This window comes from Anarhichas minor, unplaced genomic scaffold, assembly GCF_050575085.1.
Source record: "Anarhichas minor isolate MPS153535 unplaced genomic scaffold, ASM5057508v1 ptg000017l, whole genome shotgun sequence".
Lineage (NCBI taxonomy): Eukaryota > Metazoa > Chordata > Actinopteri > Perciformes > Anarhichadidae > Anarhichas > Anarhichas minor.
In genome coordinates, this window is record NW_027466463.1 from 20,314,793 (window position 1) to 20,342,389 (window position 27,597).

The 27,597-nt window shown below is 42.8% G+C and overlaps 1 protein-coding gene and 1 long non-coding RNA gene across 7 annotated transcripts; one reads left to right on the top strand and one right to left on the bottom strand.

The window, feature by feature from the left end:
* Nucleotides 1–84: 84 nt before the first annotated feature.
* LOC142952153 (KAT8 regulatory NSL complex subunit 1-like) lies at nucleotides 85–27,034 on the bottom strand. 6 transcript variants are annotated; one of them, XM_076094205.1, is made up of 16 exons: nucleotides 26,978–27,034; nucleotides 25,820–25,902; nucleotides 19,775–21,272; nucleotides 10,378–10,519; nucleotides 10,130–10,195; nucleotides 8,911–9,035; nucleotides 8,311–8,452; nucleotides 6,791–6,956; nucleotides 6,220–6,375; nucleotides 5,443–5,655; nucleotides 5,157–5,302; nucleotides 3,720–3,850; nucleotides 3,571–3,628; nucleotides 2,352–2,464; nucleotides 2,017–2,251; nucleotides 85–1,743 (listed from the first exon to the last, which is right to left on the bottom strand). In XM_076094205.1, the coding sequence occupies exons 3-16, from the start codon at nucleotides 21,202–21,204 to the stop codon at nucleotides 1,531–1,533; spliced, it is 3,336 nt and encodes a 1,111-aa protein (XP_075950320.1). In that variant the 5' UTR covers nucleotides 21,205–21,272; nucleotides 25,820–25,902; nucleotides 26,978–27,034; the 3' UTR covers nucleotides 85–1,530. The 6 variants fall into 6 exon arrangements, with proteins under 6 accessions (XP_075950320.1, XP_075950321.1, XP_075950319.1 ...); XM_076094206.1 differs by having other exon boundaries at nucleotides 3,720–3,841; nucleotides 5,443–5,663; nucleotides 6,219–6,375; XM_076094204.1 differs by having other exon boundaries at nucleotides 3,720–3,844; nucleotides 5,443–5,663; nucleotides 6,219–6,375.
* LOC142952154 (uncharacterized) lies at nucleotides 9,068–14,305 on the top strand. Its single transcript, XR_012954651.1, has 2 exons — nucleotides 9,068–10,575; nucleotides 10,914–14,305. It is a non-coding gene; the product is annotated as an uncharacterized LOC142952154 (long non-coding RNA).
* Nucleotides 27,035–27,597: the final 563 nt, after the last annotated feature.

A 27,597-nucleotide genomic window follows, 5' to 3' on the forward strand; every position in this document is an offset into this window, starting at 1 on the left:
CAGTAAATTGGGATGTTTTTCCGTCTGTAAACATTTCATGAAGAGTGATTTCACACCGAAGGACTGGAGGCCAGAACGATAACGCCAAGTTAAACATAAATGTTTTAATGGTACTATTTACAAAAAACAAAAACAAAAACAAATCTGCTTTTTGATTAGGTTAACTGCTGCAACAATCGAACAGGTACATTGACATCTTGCTTAAACTACGAAAAGAAAAAACAGTGATTGAATGGCTGTGGCATAAAACGGAGGTGTAAAATGAAAACAACCAGTATTTTTTTGCATAGCAATTAGTTAATTAAGGTGAGGGGAGGGGGGGGGGGGGGGGAGTGAGGGGCAGGGAGAGTGTGGTTATGACACAATGAAAAAAAAAAAAAATCCATCTTGCAACAGAGTCGTCTGGATGTGATCAGAGAGAAACCGGTCAAACAGCAGAAAATATTCCCTTAAATTGAAAAACCTGAGCTCGGGGGGGCATCTAGCTGCTACATTTGAGATGTTTGCAAGAGAAAAGTAGGGGGGGGGGGGGGATAGTTCAGTTATGTGTTTTATTTTTACCATAATTTAACTTAATACAGCAGCGACTGTACGCTGAGAGTGAAACTTAGCAGATGGTTCAATCCTCCCCCACGTTTCTGTTTCAATCAGTGGAGTTCTCAGTGTGTGCCGTTGTGATAAGACTAACATTAGCATGTTTTTGCAGCATGCAGCAGCGCTTTACTGTAGGGCAAGTGCTCAAAAGACGCCCCAGCCCTTTCTGTGCCACCACCCTCTTTAAAAAAAACAACCCAAAATGAGTGAGAAGAGCCAGCGGGGCGACACGGAGCTGTGGACACTCTGAACAAAAGAGACCGTAAAGGAATGATTTTTACTATTTAAAAGAAAGAAGAAGACACAAAGAAAACATGTGAGGAATGAAAACAAAGAAAAAGCAAAACAAAACTAGACTTGGCAGTTGGAGAAGTGCTCTGGTGATTTCAGGCGACCTCTAGAGGGAGAAGAAGGAACCACATCTCAAATGTACCTGTTTATTTGGATGAGGAAGAGGAGGAGGAAGAAGACAGGGGTGGTATTTTTTCTTGTTTTGTAATTTGTCACTCCACTAAAAATGTACATGGGAATTACAAGCAAACTAGTCAATAGAAAACACCCTTTGGCCATATTTTAGGAGTCCGCTACATAGTGCGCTACAAGTGTACACGCGACATATGAAACACCACTAAGCCCCGCCCATGTACATTGTTTAGCCTACTACACAAAACAGTTTTTGTAACGTGTCGTTTTATACTTTTTTTTTTTTTTACATTTATCCTTTTTTTTTCCTGTGACAAAACAAGTGTAGGGAAAGGCTTCTATCTCCATAATGTTCACTAAAAACTGTGAAAAGTATTAGACTGATGTTTGAATATCAAACAACAGGAACCCATTTAACATTTTTATTCCGCTTTGAGGTTCTGCTTGTTAATGCCAGAGAGGAGCTGTGGGTGGAGGGGGGGTGTGGGGGGGAGACCTCAGCCTGTCAGTCATTCATCGGTGGGCGGTGGAGGCCTTGCTTTTGGGGCCGCTGTCGTCGTCACAATGCAGCTGCTCCATGTCGTCCGAGTCCAGCCGCCCGAAGGCCGTCGCTCGACAACCTGAGATGCTGCGAATTCTGGGCCTGATGTGGGGGGGGTCGCTCTCCGGCTCCGGGGCCGGGTCCTCTGGCAGCGGGAAGCAGCGCCGCTCCCACGGCGCTACTGTCTGTAAACACCACACACACACACACACACACACACACACACACACACACACACACTGTTAGAACATGGCTGGAACATCTGCAGTAGATCAGGACATCATTGATGCTCCTCTAGTCTCTGATCATGTTACATTGTAAACAACCAATCAGAGGAGCGCTAGTAACGTTAGCAGCACCGCTAACGGCTAACCAACGGAGGTTCACTTCAGTTACATTGTGATGCCTTCAGGCTCTGCTCAGTGAACATGAGTACAGCATGAAGTTGAGCTACGTACCCTCTCTTCGAAGGTGAAGTCCGGCGTGGAGCAGCGCGTGTCCTCGCTGGACAGCAGCCGGTGGGAGTCCCTGGAGCAGGGCGTGTCGGGGCTGGCCGGGCTCACGGGCGACGGCACGTGGCTGTAGTCGTGGAGCATGGGGCAGTGTCCCGGGTCGGGCGACGCCGGCTGAGGGGTGGGGGGGTTGGTGCCGCAAAGCAGCGGCGTGGTGCGCCCGTCCACGGACTTGTACGACCTGAGGAGACGAGAGAACGTCCACAGATAAACCTTAGGGGCTGCAATCGGAGACTTTTAGTGCGTCACTGTGGTGCTATGGTGGTGGTGTTAGTAGCTACCTGCTGCCCCTCCTCTTAGCCGGAGCCAGGGCCATCCAGGTCCAGCGGGAGCGCTCCTGGTCCTCGTGGGGCTGGTGGTGCTGAGTGAAGGCCGCGTCCGTCAGGTCCTCCACCTACAGACGCACAAATCACCGTCAGGTCCCTGAACGTACCGCCTCTGACGACAACTACAATAATCAACTCACTGGAAATTAACGGCTAAAATATTGATAACTGATTTATTGAGTAAAGAAATGCGTCTGCAGGGCTCACAGAGTTACATTTAATATATTTGAATACAATATAGAACGTGATGTTTCATAGTAATACCGGTCAAAGTATAAAGTATCAGTGAAATGATGACGAGGTTAACACTTATATCTCACTTCGTTACGTCATAGCTGCGTCATATTATGATGAAACAATAGAAACGTTAACCAGTTTCTAAACATCACATTAAATCACTGACAGACTACAACGTTACAGTCTGTGGCCGACTAGAAGAATACGTCTGACTGTAGATTAAATGTTGTTAAGACGTCTAAAGACCTGCAGCCTCGTCACATGTGACTCTACATGTTCTTTAAACTCTCCTTTGATAATATTATCTCTCTGGGTTTGTGTCGTACACTTTTCTCACATACTGTATCGTGACTTTTTATGACTTATATTAAGACATATTGCACTGACTGTACATACTATACTATGACTTTCTATTATATTGTTTATTTATGACTTTCAGGACTTTATAGACGACATTCTGATGACATGACTTGTAGTGATGTGTTCATGACTATAAACCGGACTTAAGACACTGAACCGCTGACATCACAGCGTTCTCACTCAATACTGAACCAATTTAGAACAACTGTTCTCCCCATCGGTCACTGAGACACACAAACACAGAATAACATGGGGTCCAGGTGGAAAAATACCAAAGTTATCTTGTAAGGAGAAACGTGTTTTAGCTATTAAATAAAAAATAATCAGTCCAACAACCTTTGTAATTAACGAATCATGATTCTTTCTGATCTATGAACTGCTTCCTCTATAAAGATTTAACCTTGAAAGTGTCGGAGATCTGACCACCAGGTGTCACTGTTCACTCACTGCCGCACAGTACAAGTTCATAATTTGTGTATTTTTGTGTTTTATAAAGTGTATTAAAAGGTTTATATATTTTAAAGTGAGTAATGTGGGAGAGCACAGACGTGTGGATCCTAAAGAAGTCCACTCTTACCTCCCGCTCGTCCTCCTCCTCCGTGATGGGCTGAGAGAAGATGTCCACGGATCTCCACCTTTGCAAACAGAAGAATAAACGTGAGATGATGGAGGACTGTGAACCAACCAGAACAGGGTCTGTGTGTGACATCACGCAGGTGTAGTTACCTGGGTGTGAGGATCTCTTTGTACTGCAGCTTCTCCACTCGGGTGGTGGCCGCCACAGACATGGGGATTACGATGTTGTTGATGTCGAAGGAGCTCTCACCTCGCCTCCTCTTGATAGGCTGCTGCTGCTGCTGGGGGGGGGGGGGGGGGGGGGGGGGGGGGGGGGCACGACAAAGAGGAGCACAAATAAGGATTCAGGGTTTCATCTCTGTGGCCGTTTGATCCATGTAGCTGTATTGAGACAGATATGTTATCATGAAATCTAAGTTTCACTTAATCTGGATAATTCACTTCAGGACACGTGTATTATGATGTTTAAAACGTAAAAACCATTTGCCTCAATGGGAAGTTGTTTAAATACATCTTCTAACGATGACTCCACAGTTAGTTTCAGAACACATTTGTGTTCCAGATCCTCTGATCACACCAGACATTGTGTCAGACAGGTTTTTCATGCTGCTGTGTGTCTAGAGAGGCGGATTTCTCTCAGATAATGCCGCCTGTTGAACTACTCGCCGCCTGTTGAACTACTCGCCGCCTGTTGAACTACTCGCCGCCTGTTGAACTACTCACTGACTGCAGGCTTTTGTTCCCCCCCCCCCCCCCCCCCCGACACCTTTTTCTGCTTCAGTAACCGCAAAAAAACAAAACAAATCACAAAGAAAGTTTCAGTTTCGTTCGTCTTTCCCGCGCACCTGCTAGCACGTCCCCAGTGTCTTTATGTCATTCGGCTTTATGCGTTTACAAAACATGTTTTCTACATTTTAACAGTAGTTCTTAGTAAGTTTGATTTCAGCAGCCGCCCCACACTTAACTCTTACGATAGAAAAGTAAAATATTTCATTTTATCTCATGTTTTAGTGTCTTAAATTTGGCTCCTTTCATGTGGATGTTCAATCAGTGTTGATGGTTAATGTCATCGAGTTCCTCTTCTGTGCTAAATTGACTCCAACAGCTGAGTTCACAGCTGCAAAACCTGTTGTTCTTCCATCCAGTGACGTAGTTGGAGGAACTACAAACTATTTCATCTGAGATGAAGCTTAAAAACAGAACTTCCTGCAAGTTTGCATCCCAGAATACGAGAGCGGAGGAACATTGCACGGTGGTTTTACTGCGTCGGCTGTATGCGGTGAAAAGAGGCGGAGAAACCTGCTCGCAGTGCATCCTGGTACATGTAGGCACTGACTAACTCAATGCAACATGCAAACACATTTACCATCAACACTGATTGGACATCCACATAAAAAGGTGCCGATTGTTTATTTTTACACAATAATAGTTTGACTTGTCAAAACACCAGAGTTTAGTCATATTGAGACCGACAACCTTGAGGTTTAGTTTGAACAACCGACACCAAATGAAGTCGCGGTTCACCGTCATGTAGCGGAAAGACAAGCAAACAAAAAGAGAGAGTGTGGTGGTCCGGCGTTTCCTTACAGGTGTGCTCTGGATGCTCTGGCCCAGCGGCGTGGAGTTCTCTGAAGACGTGGACAGCTGGCGTGTGAGGGGGCTGTGGAGGGACGGGTGCATGTTGGCCAGCGTTGGACAGGGGCTGCTCGAGTCCATGAAAAGTTTAGGGGAGGCTGGAGGACGGGAGACAGACAGATGTGTTTTAAGAGGACTGATCGGTCTCTGTGAGCCATGACAAACCCTGTTTTCATGAGATCTTAAACAGTGTGCGACCCGGTTCTTTGACCTGGGCCTCATTCATAAGGAGACTCACTGTCGGCCCTGTCCAGCGAGTGCTCTCTTAATCTCTTGCGGCTGTAGTTCTTGTCGTAGGGCCCTAAAGGAGTGGAGAGGCCCTGCAGCCGCTCCGTCTTGCACACGGCTTGGCCCTCCAGCCTGGCTGCGTTCAGAGCGCTGCTGCTGCCGCCGCCCACACTGCTGTCCACTGTCCTCGGCTTCTCAGCACGGTTCTTATAGTGGCCCAGTCCTGCAACGCCAGCAACCAGTCACACATCATCATTAGACGGAGGAGTTGATGCAAGTTTCTCAGAGCAAAGTGAATTAAAATATTTAAAAAAGGGACATTCATTGGACGTCTTGAAGCCCACAGACTCATGGGAGTCACTTCACTGGGTGTGAAATGTGTGGAACTACAATAAAAAACAATGAAAGCTACGGTAGACTTTATAAGAACTCGGGTTACTGCTGCTGCAGCTGAGCAGCTAAAGCACATAACTTTGCCCTTCGGCATTGTGAAATAAAACCGGCACTGGGAGAGATGACATTGTGCAATAACAACAACCTTCAATAAACTCTGTTACTGTGAAAAGCAGCAACAAAAACATTTCATCATAATGAGCCGAATTCTGAGATTTGATTGGCTTATTTTGTCTGTTTATTCATGTGATTATTTTAGATATGGAAGAGTTTCCACATTAAAGTCTTATATATATTCATGTAATGTAACGTCAGACTCGTCAGCGTCACTGTGTAGTCTGTGTCTGTGTCTGTTTAAACTCGCTCCCTGAGGCTCAGCAGCATCTGTACTCACTGACTGCCATGAGTGAGTTGGTGAACTTGTGCTTCTCTTTGGACGAGGACAGCTTGTGTTTGAGGGAGAGCTTCTTCAGTGGTTTGCTCCTCTCCAGAGACTTGGCCTGCCACTGGCTCTTCATCACCTGCTGCAGACGAAGGCCTATACAAACGTCTGAGGAGGAAGTAAACAAAGAGAATTACCGTCTCGGAAACACTTTAAGATTTCAGCAGCGTACGCGGCCAAGCGTGCCATCTGTAGCTCAACATAAGCAATTCAAAATGGCCTGCAAAATTGATATTTAACCAAAGGCAATCTACGACGTGATCGCGTGCCAAGCCGTGTTTATCTCAAATGTGTATCGGCGTAATGCATTTGGGACAAAACACGACACATTCCTTGATAATTACAAAGAAGCCTCTTGAATATGACCGTTAAGAGGAGCCTGGAACACGTGCTCGGGGGGAATACGACACCAGATGTTTTTCAGTCGATTTAGAGAATCTTTTCTACGGACTTCCTCTCTACGGCCACTCCTTGTTCGTCTTCCCCTGAGGATGTGAAGTAGGAAACGACTGCGTAAACTGACCGTCGGGGAAGGAGAGGATGGGGTGGACGCCGAGATCCAGTCTGGACAGGCGCTCCAGGGTGGGCTGCTCGTACTGAGGGTCCTCTCTGGGGGTGGGCCAGCCACCGCACATCACACAGCTGGGGTTCACTCTGCAGTTACACTGGACACAGCTGCTCCTCTGCGTCTGTGGAGGACGACACAGAACCACGTTCATAGTTCAGCTTCTACAATAACAAACCTATAAAAGATCACGCTTCATTTTCTAAGTGAGTCATTAAAGAAAACATTCCCCTCTTTGAAGCTACTGGTTCTGATATCAGTTCTTCTTGCAGAGCTTTAAGCTTTTTTAAACATTTGCTCTATTGTCCCAAACAGAACATGTAGTCCTATTAAATGAAATCTAAAAAAGGACGTGGACAAGTAGTTATCTAATTTATTAACATACAATGATTGTGCTCTCCTCAAAGCCACAAGGCTCCATTGATAGAAAACACTTTAAACTCGACATAAACACAATAAAACTCACTTATCTTTTGAAATGAACTCTTAACTCGCACGTGTTAGCTGTGAACGTTTCCCTACTGCCTCTCTGTTGTTTAGTACGAACCATTAAATTAGCTAATTAAATATAACTTTAGGAAGACTTCACATGTTTTCTGTAATGTTTTGTCTTTGTGTTAATAAACCAACAGGTACATGTCTTCTATTTATGATATATAAAAACTATCCTGTGCTATCTCATCTCTTTGTATTTAGTGTTTTCATTAGTGGTCATGTGACTGCATCTCATCGGCTGTTTACACTATAAAAGGTGTGACCAAAGGTTTGTTAAAAGCCCGATGAAGCCGTATAACGGTTGAACCGCGTCAGCTCCTTTAATGATTTACACTCCAATAAAGACTCTTTGATTTTTCCTTCCTCGAGTGACTTCCCGTGTATCCTGTTGGTTTTTTGATCTTCGGTTGAGTATACAGAGCACCCAGTTCTCTCTCTCCCTCCCTCCCCCTCAACACGGAATAAAAAAGGATAAAGAGCACATCTTGAGTTAATTCGCCTCAGGCCCGTGTTAAAGACTTGTACTTGGTACCGACAGTACAGGCTTCCTCTTCCTGAAACTATAAATAAACTGCGTAACAGATGAAATACGAGTGGATATTGAAATCTCATTGCATTATGTTTCAAACTGACTCTCCCACAGACCTCTGAGCCACAGTGTGTGTGTGTGTGTGTGTGTGTGTGTGGGGGGGGGGGGGGAGAGAAGCTCGAACAATCGGCCCATGTTTCTATTTTCTGCAGCCAGAACTTGTGAGTCGTCACAAGGGTTATTTCCCTTCTTTGTTGTTTGCCCCAGTTCTTCATGAATAAGTCAGCCGTCTGCTGTTTACTCAGCTCATTAAGTTACAAGAATCGAAATCAGTGAGAACAACATCTTCACATCTTCCGCATAGATTTCAGTCTCAAACTCGTCCTCTCACGTCCTTTAACAGGTGACAGCGTTGCGTGATTTTAAAGGTGATTATGTGCACAGCGTTGCTCACCTTCCCGTTGACGTTGGGCACAGTGTTGGGCTGAATGAGGCGCCGTCGTCGACAGCCGACTAGCGGACGCGTGCGAGCGGCGACACACGAGCTGTCGTAGGCCGACGGCTGCTGGTGCTTTGTGTCGGCGCTCTCTGCCGTCCTGAAGGAACAAAACAAAGCTGAATGAGCTCTCAGGTGTTTGGCCTTCAAGGTGACAGAGAAACACATTTTGTCTCAAGTGACAACCAAGTTAATCAGTATAAATCTAGATGTGTAGTCTCTCTGAACAGCGTCAACAGAAGTTAAGATCAATTAGACACCGATGGTTATCTTACAAGCCAGTGAAGTTAATTAATATCCAGATATTTAAGGGTGAAATCCTCTTAATCTTAATCTCAGTACCAAGCCTGCAATTTGTGATTATTTTCATCGATTAGTCTGCCAATCATTTCCGTGGTAAATCAGTTTTGTCTGTGAAATATCAGAAAATAGCGGTATATTTCAAAGACATCCAGCTTAACATCATATATGCTAAACAGAAGGTAGAGCGAGTAAACATGTTGCATTTGTGACTGGAAACACTAAGAAAGCAGATTCTCTTGTTGTTATCAGCTGTACCTGCTGAGGACGCCGTTAACGGGCTGTGTGTTTTGACCTTTCCACGGACCGGGCTCTGTGCTGGGGATGTGGGCGGAGCCTGTGTGGGCGGGGCCTGTGTGCTCCAGCCGCTCTGAACCGACATCCTGCATCGACAGATAAGACAAAGCCAGTGAGACTCCACCTCGTGTCAACTGGCACAGCTTCAGAGACACCCGGGATATTAAAACGGAAGCTACGCTAAAAAAGACTGAATCCTCCCGCTTCTGTGGCCGTGAATTATTAAAGAAGGGCTGAAAACCTTATTAGACGCATGGCTGGGAGCTCCTTCTTCACAAGCTTTCACTCTCAGGTGAACAATACTTCATGGTCAAACCTCAGACACTTCACAGCCTCTTATTTGCTGTTAAAGCAGATTATTTTATGTTTTATATCAGTAATATGCCTCAGCAAACCACAGTTGTCCACCAGCATTAAGAGGCCACACCTGCACTCAGACTAGATTAACAAACAGTTGAATAAAACGTTCAAACAAAGAGAAAACAGGCTCATCCTGTAATATGTTATTTGGCAATTATCTGAATATGAATGTTGTTCAAACACGCATAAAAAAAAAAACGAGCATCCGATTCATTTTGGACCTGAGGGACAGATCAAAAAAAAAAACACAATTTCCTGTGAACGTTTCACATTTAATTTCCACCAGACGCTTTGATTGACAGGAGCATGCTGAATGTTTCATTGATTATTAGAGATCTATGATTAAACGTCTACCTGCACAGAACATGTGACATCCAGACGACTGACAGCTGAATGAACGCTGGTACGGAGAACATTTACATATTGAAAACGGATTTCTCCGTGTTTTTATGAGAATGATTGAAGCTTTGTGTTTTGGTGAAGAACTTAGTTATTTGAGGCTCATTCTTGCTCTTAATGTTATTTATTACACATTAACATTAAGTACTAGTTCTTTAAAACGAGAGCTTCTTTCCTCCTAATGGCCTTGCAGTTCATAAAATCATTACCACGATAAAAAAGACAAGGACATTCAGTAGTGTCTGCCTCAGTGAGATCTCCGTGAGACTCACCGACCACGAAACGCTGAATACTTGATACTGTGAATGCATCTTAAATTGACAAGCTGTCACAAATTAATTTGGTTGAGCCCCAAGAGACAGAACATGACCAGAGCACAGCTAGACAGGAGCACAGCCCTCCGTTAAACTCCTTCACTTACCGGAGTATTTACAGGCTCCGCCTTCACTTCTGTCCCACCTGAGACTCCTCCCAGCTCCACCGAGCCCTGAAGACACAAGACCACCACAGAGATTAATACAAGATCAGTGGGTTTCTGCACATAGTTTGTGAGAGTGAGAGAGACAGAGACAGAGAGACAGACAGAGAGAGAGAGACAGACAGAGAGAGAGAGAGAGACAGAGAGAGAGAGAGAGACAGACACATATCTAAGATGAGTGAGCGACTGACCTTGCTGGCTCTGATCTGTCTGTAGATGTCTGTCTGTTGTCTGATGCGGTACTCCAGGTCTGAGATGTGAGCCTGGAGCCAGTTCCAGTGGCTGATGATGGCGGCTCTCTCCACAGTGTAGCGGCTCTCTGCTCGCTTCCATCTGAGGGTCGGAAAAAAGAGGTGTGAGCGCTCACGTTTAAAAAAATTTAAAAAAAGGTAAACGGATGACATTCATTAACGTTTGCAGGAAAAACGCCATAAAATCCAACAAACTCCACCATAACAAACACAAATGTAATGATTTATATATTTAAATACAGTTGCAACGATTAGTAGATTAATCATTTGTCAGAAAAACAACTAATTTAATTAAATTGTTCCCAAATATGCCGTTTTTTAGCCTCGCAAATGTGAGGACGTTCTGCTTTTCTCTGTTATACATCAATGTAAAGTGATTATTTTGGGTCTTTTGGACCGTTAATAAAACAATAAATAATAAACGTTAGTTGCGGCCACAATTTCAGTCAGTTAAAGTGAATTTATTGTATTTGTAGGTTGCGTACAGGCAGGTCTGTTCCGTCATGAAGCATCCCATCAAACATAATATAATAAAAAATGAATGGAACACTTTAACTGATCATTTAGAGCCCATTATCTGGAGAGTCTGAGCATTTCCCCCGTCAGACTGCAGAGGTCAGTGAATCAAAGCTCCCAGCGATGGAAAGTCCTTCTCATCAGAACAACAACATGACGAGGGATTGCATCACAAGCAGCGGAGAGAAATATTCAGGATTTTTATCGCAATGATTTACTCCGTGGCAAACAGTGAGTGCCAGCTGAGAGCAGAGTACTCCATTTTACCAGTATGACACACAGAATGGGCCTTTTCAAAAGACAGACATGAGAGGAAAATGTCTGCTCTTTGCACCGTGCAGCAGCGACCACAGATGGCGCCGTTTCATCAAAATACAGGCTGAACAATGAAGGAGAAAAATGACTCAGATGGCAGACTAAGATAGACCTTCCACTGCGCGTTCTCCTCTCCACACACACCCCGTCTCTGTTTTCAATTTTCAGAGCTCCACCAGCAGGATGGAGGAAGTGGAGAAGACATCCTGTCTTATTGTGGAGCCGAGCGTAAAAAGGAGACCAAGACGTCTCGACTCCTTTCCTTTTACTCGGCAACCTAGGGCTTCGTTCACTGCAATACAGCATCAAGGACACGGCTGCAAAGACAGCTGCAGTGTTACCTGCTCAGAGCACCGATTAACAAACGTGTGCTGCTCGTACACACTGGGTGGTGGATGTTTTTAAAACACTGCAACGCTGCTGAACACGCCCATGGCTGCTGGTGCATCAGATCAATGCACTGGTAATCAACCTCCATAGAGACTCAACAGAGAAACAACACTGGTGTCGCACAATTTTACTGCACAAATTTGGTGCTGAGTCTGTGTGCCATGATTCACCCGGTGGTGGGTGGACAGCTGATCCACCAAAAAGAGAGCGAGAGGATATATAGGCCAGGTGTTCACGCCCTTCAGGGTGAAGTGGAAAAATGATCTCAAGGAGATTCAAACTCTCTCTGACAGGGAAGATGTCCCAGCATGCATTGGCCAGCTTACAAACCTCGAGTAAGGCCGTCAACAAAAGTCACAGCAAAGAGACAACAAGACACATTTACTAAAGTACTATTTTGAGGTACTTCCATTTTACTTTATACTTCTACTCTGCTAAAATTCAGAAGCAGATATTGTGCATTTATTTGACAATTTAAGTTACTAGTTAGTGAATGGAGTCAAAATATAATCTATAAAGAACTATACTGATTATATTGACCCACACGGGGAAATTCACAAGCAATATATATTTAAAAAAGTAAAGACTGGCCCCACATTTATCAGTAAGGGAGGTACATGAGTGCATTAATAATTATAATCCAATAATATACATTATTCCTAACTGGGCTATTCTTCAAATTTAATACTTTTTGGTACCAACAGTATATTTTGAGGCAAATCCTTTTTAACTTTTATTCTAAAAAAGGCACAAAGTAGAATTTGTCAGTTGCGGTTTGTAAACACATTCAAAGTTGTGCTTTTCACAGACAAAGGGAATATTTTTATGAGTGTATACATTGTTTTTTTTGTTTTTAGGAAAATCCTACTCATTGCGCCTTCAATAAAGTAAAACAGCAATACTAGTGTGGAAATACTCTACATTGAAAAGGATCTGGGTACTTCTTCCACCACCGGTAAGACCGGATAAAGAGAAAGGGGAAATTAAGGTTTTAAGGAGAATGTATAGTGCCGTGGATCCTCCAGGCCTGGGGCCATCTATCTATGGACTGATGTAGACTACACGTACCAGGTGTATTCAAATGAATAACTGAAGGGTGGAAAACTCAAACTCACAGTGACAAAAGGGAAGCAGGAAGAGCTAAAAGTACAGTTTAGTGAAACATAAACACACACAAGAGGCCTTTACAAGTGCAGTGGCCTTAAGGAGGAGTCAGTTAGTGGCATTGAGAAATACCCCCCCCCCCCACACACTAGGAGCCCCACCCCCCCTCTAACCAGGAGACATTTTACCCACCCCCCCCACACACACACACACACACACAAAGCACCAGCGGCAAATCACTACAGCCGTTGTATGGTGGTTGTCAGCACATTCTCCATTGTGGTGCTACTCTGGATGCAGCACATGTGTTGTATGTGGTGCACCCCAGTACCATAGTATATACATATATAGTATATACATACACCACGTGACCCAAACCCCCCCCCCAACCCATCAGGCCTCTGAGCCAGCTGACCGTCTACCTTCCCACTGGAAATGTACCATGAACAGAGAAGACACGCAGGATGTTCCTTCAGCTCTTTTCATGTTGTGAAGCCACAAAAATCACATTTCTATCACCATTTAAACGCCAAATCAAGTGCATTTTTGTCAACAATTTCAGCATCTTTCTGCCTTCTCTACTTCACTGTGTGTGTTTGGGAATACTGGAGTATTTCGATTAACGTTATGCTGTACACTCGATGTAACTCTCAAAGCTGCGAGCTTGTACGTGTAAGTCTACTGTATATAGGAAGTACTCAGAAACAAGGGCTCTGACATACTCCGAGTACCTATAGGAGGTATAAGTACTCAGGACTCTGACAGACATATTATACCTTATTCCAGAACTCGACTACAAAAGACATTTTGCATATTTATCGGGATATACTACTTCCACAGTTATCAAATGGGAAGCCTCCTCAGGCATGCAACACTATTCAAAAGCTCTCCAAATATAATACAGTTTTAGATTTTTCTGTTTGAAGTTATTAGAATAAGCACTCTATTTCAAGATGTGTTGCACTGCCATGTTTCTACAGTAGCCCAGAGGGGACAAAACAAACACTGGATCTCGAGAGTTTTTCACGTTTTTATGATGCCTGAAAGTCATTAAACTGCCTCTAAACAGCCCAAAGTATGCAGTGACTTATGTCCACCGCTGGACCTGTGTTCAGCCGTCTCCTCGGACACGTTGATGTACAAGTTCTAGTTTAAAGTGCTGCTTGCTTTTGTCCCACTTTCCTTGTTTCATCAAGGTTTGGTGTGTCACAACTCTTAAGTGCAGATGTTAATTAAAAAACTGGATTTTAAAGTCCATGTTTTGCCCGGGCTGGGTCTCCAAAACCAAAATCATCCTGCAACAATAGTTCAACGAGTCATAAACCTTGAAAACTATATTTACGGACCTTACAAAACAGTTGTTTACACAAGGACATTAAAGCCAAGCTGTGATGTATTTTATAAAGGCAGTTAGTGGGTGCCAGACTAAACTGGATTAGCTTAATTTGAGCTATGGTGCACTGTGTAGCTACATGGATTAAGAGGGAACTTTTGTATTAGGATCAACAACATACTCGATATTAACAGACAGGACTAACTGAGACCTAACTGACTCATGGTGTTATTTTCTGAACATTATGGAGGCAAAGAATGACTATCACACCCAATGTTCACATTCTGAAACCCGAGCTCCGTGGACAAAAATCCTCCAGAAGGAACAGGCTGAGGAAGCAAAACAACGGCTCACATTCTACCGCTCCATAAGAAACCAAAAGATAAACAAAACCACTTTGCAAAAGTCTGCTTCACAAACCATTCACTCCTAATTCATGCGTCGTAATAAAGAACAAGGGGGAATCAGAGCGGTAGTTGTCATTTTAAATGCTTTGTTCTCCAGAGTCAAGGATTTTCAAAGAGCCGATAATCATCCAGACACTTCGGGAGAAACTGAAAAATACGTTATGTTTTCACAGGACAGCTGGTTAAACTTAGAAACTGCTCAGGAGCTGGAATAGTTGAGCGAGAGGAAGGACAAAACTAGAGAGGGCAAATTCAGCCGGAGAGCTGCAGCAGTCATTACATAAAAGAGAGAGGGGGGGGGGGGGGGGTTGTTATGTAACGCCTGTGGGTTCGTGTTGAGGAACTAAAACACATCCAGATGTGTCAAACGGGACAGAAACACATACATTCATAAATACACACTCCTCAGACTGCAGAGTAATGCTGAGCCATAGCATGAAAGGCATGTCGTCTGGGCCAGTTAGCCTAATTCACAGGCAGCCGGCTGACAGGAATTTTTATGGTCACACAAACAACATGGACTCTGATCCTCTGAGCCGTAGTTTTTAATCATCAGACGGACAATAAAAAGCCTGCAAACCGTGGTGCAGATGACATAATTGCCGATAATTTTCCTGATTCTGTCCATGAGCCTTCATGTAAGCTCTGAAGATTTCCTGATGAGCATTATTGTTGCTTCAGAAACAACTGTTCCCACTCATTTCTCAACCTGAGCTCCATGTAACAATGTCTACATGGACAGACTTTTCAAGGGAACTCAATGAATGCATTAACTGTTATTTTTTGTAGACTTTGTATCTGAAACTAGCAGCACTAACTCCCCTGCTGGAGGCCGTTGTGTCACATTCACAGACAGACACTAGAGCAGAAAGGCCCTGCAGCATTAAAGCACGACAACAGATGTTGGCCGGCCACCTAAATCCTCTCTCTGAGATACGGGAAACCACGTCTACAGTGTGGATGACGGGATTAGTTGTAAGCAACAAGCGTTGCATCCAAAACAAGCAACCCAAATAGGTTGTTTTCCATACGTTGAATAATTGAGGCTCTGCTGCCTGAATAAGAAGTTACATTGTCTGTAGTGTTGACTGGTGTAGTGTATGTAAGACATTAATTGGTAACTGAAGACAAAATTGTCAGTTTTGAAAATGTGGCATTATGGTTACACACACTCTCTCACACACTCAACTTCCTGGTAGACCAACACGTTCACAATGAGGGAAAGTTGCTCCTCTGCTGGTTTAGGAGCTGAGAACCTGTTTTCTTACTTGTTGAGCGGTGGATAATTATACAATGTGCATCAGACGGCTGCTTAGAAAGGCATTACAGAAGGTTTACGTGTGCTACCACTTTGCAAATGTTGGCTAAACCCCGTAAGTAATGGATGCTTCTGTGACAGCGATAGAAAGACCTTTCAAAACACGGCTAAATCAAGAACTGTGCCAATTAAGATAGCTCCATAAGCCTGGTTTATTATGCTAAAATTTTATAATAAACACAACTCTTGTGACATAACGTGTACAAAACATGGCTGAACGTGTTGTCAAGTGTGCTCAGGTCTGGCTATTTTTATGAGTGAAAGATGACATTGGGTCGCTTTAAAACATCTCCTATGTGGGTCAGAATCTAAAGATTATAATTACTGACTAATTATTAAAATAATTCAAAGCTTACTCATATGGTGGTGTTATAACCAAAAGCATTGAACCTAACTACACAACCAGAGGCTAATGTATTACAGTAACTTCATCTCTATTACATTTAACCATGCAATACTGTAGTACACCTGGTCGGAAGAAACTATTGTAATTATTTAACAAAACAAATCCAGCCTCATATTAAGGTGTACAAAAGCAATTTGTCTGTCGTGTTTTGAGGTTTCCTGTCTGCACAAACTATTCCACCTATATAGTATATTGTAACATGTAAAACTGTGGCTTTAATATGATGTTAACATGTAGAAAGTGATATTTCTATCTGCTCTGTCCGCTATGTTTACACAACTAGTGTTGGCTCTTTTGTTAAGTTACCTCTTAGTGAAGGCTCTGGATGACTTAAAGTTCTCTCTAGTACGCAGTGTTTCAGAGTATGTGTCCGGGGACATGATTTTAAAAGGTGGAATGAAAGAAGTGAAGCAGTGTTGTTGTTGTTGTTGTTGTTGTTGACTTTGGCGTACAGAGCTTCCATGTTAATATTCTATTATCTATATAAAGTGTAGGCCCAACCCTCACGCTAATCCTCGGCTACACAAACTAGGAAAAAAAGTTCCTTACTGCTGCCCCTGAACGCAACAGACGTAACACACGTGACGTGCGTCTTGTTTACATGCTAAGCTAAGCTAAATACGAGCGGAGTTCTGGTGAAGGTGGCTGAGCTTGAGCAGCCGAATATGGATACGATCCGACCGGTACTCCCCTGGCTTAAAAGCTGACATATGGAAGCATTTCGCTTTTTCAGTGAAGCGAACCACAAAGTAAATTCACACTTTTCTTTGTCAAGGATGTGCGCCCGTACTCAGTGATTTGAGAACCAGAGCTTTCACGCTATGTTGCACACTCTGGAAACGAGAGAAAACATTCATCTCAACGTTTTTCACAGACACAGCGATACTCTACAAGCAAACCAAAGCTAACGTCATGCTACAGGGTGTTGAGACATCCAGGCTGACATAAGGAAATATAAAGTTAATATGCACACTTCAATATCTGAGAGCAGGCCTACCGAAAGATTCTGTTTTTTACATTTGAAGCTCTACAATTTTCGAATGAAGCTTTGAAAATATGATTGTGTTATTGTGGTTGTATAAATGTTATTTATGGTGCTGTTAGACCGCCCCATTTAATACAGGTGCGTGCATCTAAACACCAACAAATGTGGAATAAAGCAGCATATTTCCTACTGTAAAAACATGTATTCTTTTAAAGAAATTCAGACTTTTAGACAGAGCGAGTGGCAGAGAGAGGGGAAGAGATAGTGGAGGACTGCACGCAAATATAATAATTTGAATGTCAACATTATGATGAGGCAATAGGAAACTATTTAGTACAGCTCTAGCTATGGATATGACTTGGATTGAGACCCATGGACTTATTGTTTAACCATTTTAAATAAAATGTTCTCTCTTGTATAAATTGCAGGAAGCTTAAACGGTTCTAATATTTTTAAAGCTCCAACCATCAAAAGGATTGTCCTACCCTAGTAATCACATCCACAGATGTACAGAGACCTATTTATTTTTACACACTGAGGACTTAGCAGTTGCTAACCCAGTGACTAATGTTGCAAGAAGCTGTACCTGCTTCACAATAAAAACCATCACAATGGTCGGCTTTCATGGTATAGCAGGAACAAGATGAGTCACTGAACCAGAAGATAAACTGCAGCTTGTAACCAGTAGTTTTTCCTGTTTATTTAAGGCCATTAGAGAGGGAGCTTGGTCAAGATTAGAGAGAAATGCAGCGATGAGGAGTCATATTCCTGCTGGTAAATGTGTATTTCAGATGCTTTCTCGTGTATGGAACTACATCTAGGTCATTCTAAACGCACCGATTAAAAGCAAACAACCACAGCTGGCTGCTTTTCATCAGAGCAGGAGCACGAGTAAAATAAAACACTGCTTGATAATGTACGACACAATCATCTGTGCTGAAGCAAGACAACGAGTTAAATCTTACACACAACCATAAATAATCCCCCATTCATGAACACCTTTATGGCCCATGATTGATGCAGCCTTTAACCATGAGGTATTTGTATTTATGAGGCGTATTTATGTAAATACTCTTGTTCCTATCCAAATAGATTTCATCTACAAGAATATGCTCCTAATTCAATGAGAACATAGTATTTAAAATGTCTCCTGTTCCAGGTTGGATCATCAGGACGTCGATGATCTCATTCATAATAAAAACGAAAAGAGATTCACTAAATGTGGAAAGCACCTCCAACTTCTACGGGTCTCCATTTGTAAAAACCCCTCTAGATAAGTACAGCGTTCACTTTCATTACGAACAAATAGCTAAACAATATTAAATGATATCGTAACAATTAATATTGGGATGCACACATCATGTGATATCAATGATCACTTAGTTAGAAATAATTTTAAAAAGGCCTTTATTGCCCCGATGTGTAATTTTATGACTAAAGAAAATAAAACGTGTTGTATAATTACTAACTTTGCTGTTAGTCCTACGTATCTTAAATGTAATGAGACGCTCTTTTTGGGTCAACAAACTTCCTCATTGCATCATTTACCTTTCCCATCTACATAATTACTTCTATATCATAACTATATATAACATTAAAGTGTCATTATACTGCTAGTTTTGGTCATTTTCTATTTGTAACAGTAGTAGAAGTCGTAGTTTAGTTATGACTCAATTCAAAACAAATATAAATATAGTATAAATATGACTGACTCCTCCTACAATCTCAGGCCACATAAATGTAGCTCACTGTCACAAACTGCTCCAAGACCCCGTTGACCTAACACACACACACACACACACACACACACACAGGTTATGAAGATATTTAGGTCAAAGGTCTAAAGTGAATGCAGGAAAGGATAATACAAATCTGTGTTCTTGGCTATGGTTGTTAATAATCTACCCAATCCTACACAGGTCAGTAAGTCCATTAACGCCCGCCCGCTGACCCACCCGCTGTACACCCCCCCCACTCCAAACACCAATGACACACAAATGACTACGCCAATATCAACTCCTCATGGAATAAATGTGCATGCTCCTGCTGAAGCAAGCCTGACATCACAATAGGCCGCAAGTAAAAAAAACAACAGAAAAACCATAAAAACACCCCGGCTACGTTTCCTCGTTGGTTTCGGTTTAAATCAAAACATTCGTCGGCTCTGTGGGTTGTTGCTTGTTGGCTCTGCAGTTAATCAGAGCGTTCAGTTTTAGCCTCGGCTCTAGAGCTTTTTTACAGTCCAATCCGGCCTGTGGATGATACCACCCACACATGGTATCTCTACCCCTCCCTGGAGTTTGACCCAACCAACTACTGAAGCAGTTATAATTGTCATTAGCACCTGCTAAGCCTGAGTAGCATATTGCAGGGCCCAGAAATACAGGGACTTTCACAGGGCAGTTGAAACGCACTAATGGAAATATGAGAGTAATGCGAGTTACATGTGTGAAGTGACACAGAAGCATATAGTCGACTATGAATTAATCTTATTGTAGAGTTTTCCTATGAAACCTTTTTTCACTGCTTTGTTTCGAGCTCTAAATAAGCTCGCTGTACTTACATGTTGACATGTCGCTGCTCAATGTCCACCCTGGTCAGCTCCTCCTCCTCCAGGTCAGAGTCTCCTCCGGAGCTACTCTCCGTTACGTCCGAGTCAAAGGCGCTTTCTGCAGAGTGGAGGTTGGCCGAGCCGCTCAGATACAGCCTCTCCAGCTCCAACGGCATGGAACCGCTTTTCAGGAAGCGACCGAGGCCGTCCCTGCTGTTTGAAGAAGAAGAAGAGTGCCGTCCGGTCCTCCACGTCGCCGTAGGGGGGGTCGCCGTCTCCGACTTGCGGTTGCTGACCAGAAGCCGGTTGAGAGCCGAGTCCAAGAAACCGCCCAGCTGCTGCTGGATGTGCCGCTCCACCTGCTTGGCCTGCACGACCTGGAGACGTTTGCGCAGGCGCCGCAGCCGGCTTTCGATCTCGGATTGGCGGCTGCTGTTGAGAAGGGTGCGCTCTTTTACGTGAGCGTCAAGGCTCTCCGAGGAAGAGGTGCAAGGGAGAGGAGGCTGAAGTGTGCAAGACGGGGAGCCCTGCTGACTGCTACCGGGTCGCTCCCGATCAGAACCCTGTGGCTGACTGGTAGACGTGTGAGAATCAGCCTCCTCCAAGTTCACCTGTTCAGCGGGGTTAGGGTTGTCGTGGGTAAGGGGGGAAAGTGCATTAGCCTGGAGCACTGGTAGTTCAAGGTTTTTACCGTCTGTATTTTGAGAAACCCCAGAGGAATGCTTCTGTTTAAGGGTTCCTTTCACCGGGATGTTCCCCGATAAGGTGGCCGATAAGGTCTCAGAATCCAAGGGCAGGTTCTGGGACTGAGAGTCTGTGGCGGTGGCGGACTGCTTGTCACCGTTTACCGCCACCACGCAGCCGGAGCCGGACATGGTGGCCAGCTTCTTGGCCAGGCCGTTGACCGGCGCCATGGGCTGGTCACCTCCGTTAGTGCTGCCGCTCATGAGGCTTTTGAGCTGACTGCCGGAGAGTTCGATCGCCTGCCTCTTCCTCAACAGGAAGTCTCCTCCGCCGTTGAGCACGGAGCCGGGCAGTATTCTGTGGTTCTTCAACACGGACTGTTTGATGAGGACACCTTGCAGCTTGATTGACTCCTTAGTTGACGGGACAGGTGTCACATCAGAGCAGCGGTAAGAAGCCACCAGCGGCTGGAGCTTTGCCTGAGCCACAGAGTCGGCTTGAGGCTGTTGCTGCTGCTGCTGCTGCTGCTGCTGCTGCTGTTGTTGTTGTTCCTGGTCTCCGACGCAAAAGTCAAGAGGGCACTCGTCGGACGCGGCCTTGCACTTGGCGGGGCCGCCGCTGTGGATGAGGATGTTGCTGGCGTTACCGTTGTTCTCTGCACTGGCCGGTGAGAGACTCGAGGACGGGGCGGCCAGTTTGAAGCGGATGTGGTGAGCTTCGGCTGGGGCGTCGGTGAGAGCGGGCGCCATCGCAGCCATGCAGTGCAGAGGGACGGGCACCGCGGCCTGCTGCACACCACCCGCTTACTGCCCCACCTGAGGACAGCCTGGACGGGACGAGGACAAACAGAGAGGGGAGACAAGGAATAAAACATTAAACTATATCAAATCCTGATCCTAGGTGGTGTGGAGATGTTTTCCCAGGTAACATTCAAAGCCTTGAACGGTGATGGAGTGTAACCAGACACAAAAGACACTACCTAGAACATGTTTAAATATTGATTTAATAATGAAGCTCGACAAGAGCTGAATTTGTATTAGTGCACTCAGATTTAATCGGAAGGCAAATCAAGTAATGACTGTTGACTAAACATAGGTTAAAGGAAAGGCTGCAAGGAGAGAGCTTTAGAGTAAAGTGGACTCAAAATCATTAAACACAGATGGTATATCAATAACGAAAGATAATTTCCTAATAGAAATACAACATGACAACCGTCTCTATAACATAAAACATACAACTGAAATACTTGCACTACAGGTTCTGTAAGCTTTAAGGGGGAGTGGAAATGTACTAACAAGCACCTAAAAGAAAAGGCATGTGGCATTTCTAAAATATGTGTTTCAGATATGATCAATGAAAACGCAGTAGTACCACTACGGGGTCGTACAAAGCTGCAGCAAATGCAAACAACTAATAAAGTTAAAGGCCTAGTCAAATGACCTGGTGTCCATTGACATTTTGTTGACCTACTGGTTGGAAGTGTTGCTTAAAAATGAAGAGAGGCAACATCTCAGAAGATCACATTCACTCTCGTCTTTCTCACAAAAATGTTGTATGAAGATATTGCATTTATCTACAGAGGCCCTAATCCAAAAGACTTCAATAGAGTCCCAAAGAATGACTGGTATGCACTGACCTTGGTGAGTGAAACGCTCCTGATACTGATGGAATAACACCAGACATCTGAGCTCCAACAGATAATTCCCACTACACCCATACTCGTGTGAAACAAGCCTTCATTGTCACTTACTTACACGGCTCCTCTTTAAAGAAATTGAGTTCTGGTGGATTGAAGAAACAGGGAAAGCCGATGCAAATCGCCCAAAAAAAACCCACTGCCCTACATGTGTTAAGTCCACACAGGAGCCAGGACACTGTGTAAAGTAGGTGGATTTAGGCCCAAAGCATTAGTCCACATAGCACATGATGTCATGCTGACTCCTGGTCAATTTGAAGCTGAACCACCCAATTTCCCCCCAACCCAAAAATAAGAGTGCCTGGAAATTAATCTTTAATTAAATATGTAAAATGACTATTTATTCAGTGGTTCACATGTCCTTCACACAGACTGCCTATATGTCCATATTATATGTATTTAATTGGAGCCTCCCTTCAAATAAAAGGAGATAAAAGCGAGCTGCATCCCCTCCTCTCGTCTGCAGGCTCAGATGAATGAGGGCTCAGTATTTCACCGCAGTTTCTAGTCACTACGCCATGTTGGTATTTCAGAAGCAGATCATTATGCAATTCATCTGTCTAAAAAAAACCGCCCATTCCACTGTAAACACGCAGAACTCGTTCACGCCATAAAGAGAGGACAGTAAAAGGAGTAATGTTAGTAAATAGCATCGCTATAAATCAACATGCATTGTAGCACCACAGAGTCTCTGTCTGGAGATAGAGATGCGACAAAAAAAAACGTTAGCCAACCATAACGTAATCACCAAAATGCCTTCCTGGTGTTTACAAAAACACATTGGTACATTTAAATTAAATAAAAAGGTCATGCTGGCGTCCCTGTTTTATATGCATACGAGGTGTGATATTTCGTAATCTTTAATTCTCACTAGCTTCCGCTGAAAACCACAGATCGGACCAGTCAGCGTGTGTGTTTTGTATCGAGTCCAGTAATAATAATAAAAATAATAAAAATAATAATAATCAGCAACCACCATCGATCCCCCACATTAACCAAACCTCCCCAATAACCGAAAAGATAGATATCTTCTCTAAACCGTGCCACTTTACACACTGCGTGCAGATTAATGCGCGTCGCTGCTGGCTAACGTTAGTTAGCTCGAGGAGGTAAAAAGCTGCTGATGCAAGAAACACAACCTGCTCGTGAAGCTAGATGGTGCGGATAACCCATAAAACCAACTGCAGTGAAACGTTTCCAACACTCATCACATTAAGGGTCTATATGCTCTTTTTTACGTTAAACGTTACGCAAAAAAATAGAGTTGTTTGTCACCGACTACGTAGCATACGCTCAATATCAGTGACAGTTTAAGCCCCCCAAAAAACGACCAAAGAGATATGTATTAAACGTATACAAAGGGTTTACATCCGGGTACTGTACCGTCCATAATAACCAGAGAAAACACCTCATAACTTATCTTTGATTATTGCAGAGCGTGAGACATGGTGTGCATTGTGATTAGACTACGGGAATAAAGACAGACAAGCCTGTTGTTGCACATGACCGTGCTTTGATACGTTATCTAATCAAATAGTGGGTTAAATGCACATAAATGTGTGAAGTGTAGGGAGTAGACCATGTCTCTCTGTAGCTATAGCTCGCTAACAAAGAAAAAGGAGGAACCTACCACGTGACGAGGTTGCACACTATCCGAGGGAATTTCGGTAACAATCCCTCTGCAGTTTTAATGGAGAAAAAAAAAGACCAGATTGAGGATCGCTATCGATCACTCTGCCATTTATTAATATCCCCCCCACTAATATATATTAAAAAAAAAAAAAAAAAAAAAAAAAAAAAGAGGCCAGATGTCCAAAAAAAAAGGCCCAGTTTGACGCGAGTCGCTCGGAAGTCTCGTTCCGGATTCAACGATCTACACCTTTAGCTCGACCAGCTAGCTTCAAGCTAACGAGCAAGCAGCAAGAATATATAAAACGACAAGGCCGCAAAAACACTCGTTTTCTACCGCGCGATTTACTTCAAACGTGGCCGATTTCTCGGTAATCCTTTACCGGGAAAAAAACGCGATTCTCCGTAAAGCGAATAGGGTAAAATCCAGATGGTAGGTTTTTTTGTCGCGAGCCCTTTTTCTCTCGTTTTTTAGGGAGAGACGCTTAGAAAATGGCGGCTAGCTCCTCTCCCTCGGATTTGTGAGTCTGACAAACAGGAGGGCTGTGTGTAGTGTGTGTGTGAGTGTGTGTGTTGCGTGCTTGCTGGTAGGCGGGAGACATTTCTCCTACTCACCACTAGAGTAAAGGGCAGATAAGAAACGACATAAAAAGCTCAAAAAAGAAAGAAGATATATATCACAGGAGGGTGTTTTGTGTCTTTGATACAAAACATGGCGCAGTGATATTCAAGCACTAATTAGTGTTAAAAGGGGCTTGAATTGGACGTGTTACCACTGCTATATATATATATATATATATATATGACTCCTCCACCAGTAAATATCGTATTATGCTTTCACTTTAACCACATTTCTTTATATATATCCACATGACAATTTACTGGTTTTCTCTTCTAAATAACTATATTATGATTATAATAATATTATCGTTATGCTCCCTTTGAGAAAAACAAAACCGAGTCGACAGTCCGGCTCTGTCACTTTTAACAGGAACTAGACCGCCCACCACCACAGCAACACTGTCTCCAGTGGCCACTAGAGGGAGCTCTTCTGCAGCCATAGCCCGAATATAATACAGCACCATAAGTCCTGTAACAGCAGGGTGGGGGGGGGGGGGGGGGGGGGGACTACATTTGTATAAAACACTGTTCACTAAATACTACAGGGGTCGGAATTAAAATAGGGCTGGGTGTTTTGTATTCATGATACTAGTGGTATTATGGCGTGGCAGTGGTGGGGATGTTATATTACACGTAGTAATTTATAGATCTCTCCCATTTTGTATACATATTGTAAAGGGATAATAAGTACTTGTGTAGGAAGGTATAAGTATTAGTACCTGTGTTTTTTAATTCAAGCAATCCTTTTAGAGAAGTTATTTTTAAAATACTGCTGAAGATCATTGAAATGTTTTGTTTCTCGACTTCTTTTTCATTTTGTGACTGTTTATATTCTATGACTTTTAAATAAACACATATCTATTACTTCCTGTGCACTAGAAGATTCTCAGGAAAGACGTTTTCAATGTTGTGTTGAGTCATTGTTTGTGACTGTTGAGTAATCCAAATGAATGCATGCCACCTACTTCCTACAGGTCTATCAGACTACCAGAGTAGACATGCATGATAAAGAAGTAATGTGTGAATGAGAGAGAGAGTACTACAATCGACATCTGCCTGTTCGGAAAATTATTTAAAATTGATTTCGACATAAAAGTCTAACTACAAATCTCAGGATCAAAGAAGTGATGTCTTTGATAATTATTCACCAAGATATCCTCCATTTATCCGTGTCTTGGTTAAAAAATATATTAAAAAATCCATCCATCTTCTTGTCCTGTTCCAAGTCACCATAGCAAAAAAACTTTGATGGGATGTGCAATATATCCAGCATGTTGTGTCTGAAATACCTCCACAGTGATGCGTGTTTATCCGGTTTAGATGCACCTCATTGTGCCTCCTTCCCAGGCTAAAAGTCCAAAATGAAACACTCATTTCGGGCCACTTCTGTCCACAATCTCACCCCTCAGACTACTGTTTAGAATTACCTTTATCTTCATTGTTGAGATCCTCCATTCAATAATCCAAGGGGCCATAATTCCAGTTACCACACATGAAGACAACATGACACCTAAAAATAACAAAAAGTGTACACAAACAAATATTAGTTTATTCAAACTCTTCAGATGACACTTTTACATTACACTCACATTATACTAGTTTAAAGTACTGTTATCTCTTTGTTTGTGCATCTTTTATGTTTTATTGTACATTTGAATGTTTATTATTTTTTGCAGTGTGTTGATTATTTAATGTTATGCACTATCCACCATGTGAAATTCCTTGTAAATAATATGTGTATGGATATAATAATAAAATAAATAATATATCAGGAAATAAATATTATATATTATTATAGTGATTGTATTGTAAATAAAGAATATTATATATTATTATAATGATTGTATTGTAAATAAAGATTATATATTACTACAATGATTGTATTGCAAATAAATAATATGATATATTATTATAATTATTGTATAATAAATAAAGAATATTATAATAATTATCGTATTGTAAATACATAATATTACACATTACTATAGTTATTGTATTATAAATAAAAACAATTATAATTATTGTATAATAAATAAAGATTATTATAATATAATCAGAGTTACTAACTTGACCCTCGGGGCTTTTTTTTTTTTTTACGTCCAGCTGGCAAGCTAACGCTAACTGGTGTGCTAATGTTAACGTTATCATTGCAAATTCATAATGAAAAAGTGTTTTACATGTTGAATAACGTTAACACTGAGCTCTTGAATACACAAGTAAAGTTACGACGAGGTGTGTTTCTTTATGGACCGGAATGCTTTGCCAGTGATTTAACGTGGTACACTTAAACAGTACTTTCCAGATGAGAAGCTAACGTTAGCCCAATGCTAACGTTTGACGTCGCGAGCTAACGGCTAAATAACAAGCCAACTTAGCTAGCGGACTAAGCTAACGCTAGCTTTAGCCTGTTTCATACTGACTTCTCAATGACTGCCGTTTCTTTTCTTTTTTTGGGCAGAAAAAGTGTCCCAAAAAAAACCCTAACCCGCTCAAATCGAACAGCCGATAGTTTTTAACCGCAACGAGTCGTTTCTCCGACAAGCGTTGGTTAATTGTAGATGAAAATAAGACAAAATCTTACTTACCTGCTTGTGTTACTAACCGTTTACGACTTGATAACAACCGCCCTCCTCTAAGCTCCCATTGGTCGACACTTCTAATCGAGGCTTCCTATTGGTTCCCCACGGCTGTCCGTCATAGCAAATGCCCGTACAGCGGAAATGTGGGACGAAAGTTCCAAAAATATAGTTTTTTCATTAGAATACGACTTCACAACCTCCACATTATTAATAAAATGGCTGCTTTTAATGCACCATTACATGAGTGTTGTTTACACTGCATTGCATGCTAGCTACTCAGTCCAGACCGGTGTGTTTTTCACTCAATGTAACTACAATATCTCATATTTTTACTGCTTTGTCTTTGGGACTTTACCAGCAAAATGAACCTCTCTATTTCTCAACACGCTGTAAACAACAAGCAGATGACGCAGATTGCTGCAAATGAGTTGGTTCAATATGTTTCATTTGATTTTTTAATTCTTGCATCAGATGCTAAACAGGCTGTGCAGTTCCTGCTGTTGATGGTGGTTGTGGTGGTGGGATGAGATTAGTGAGGTCCTGGTTCCTCAATCTTTCACCCCAAAGTAGGACAGGAGACATAAAAGAGGAGATGTGTCCTTTACAAGAGTGGAGTTGAAGCTGGA

Excerpts from the sequence above, each read along its gene's own strand:
- LOC142952153 (XM_076094200.1), bottom strand. The coding sequence starts at position 21,204 with ATGGCTGCGATGGCGCCCGCTCTCACCGACGCCCCAGCCGAAGCTCAC. Across the intron at positions 2,252-2,351 it reads GCTAAGAGGAGGGGCAGCAG|GTCGTACAAGTCCGTGGACG; the intron begins GTAGCTACTAAC and ends TCGTCTCCTCAG. Across the intron at positions 1,744-2,016 it reads ACTTCACCTTCGAAGAGAGG|ACAGTAGCGCCGTGGGAGCG; the intron begins GTACGTAGCTCA and ends TGGTGTTTACAG.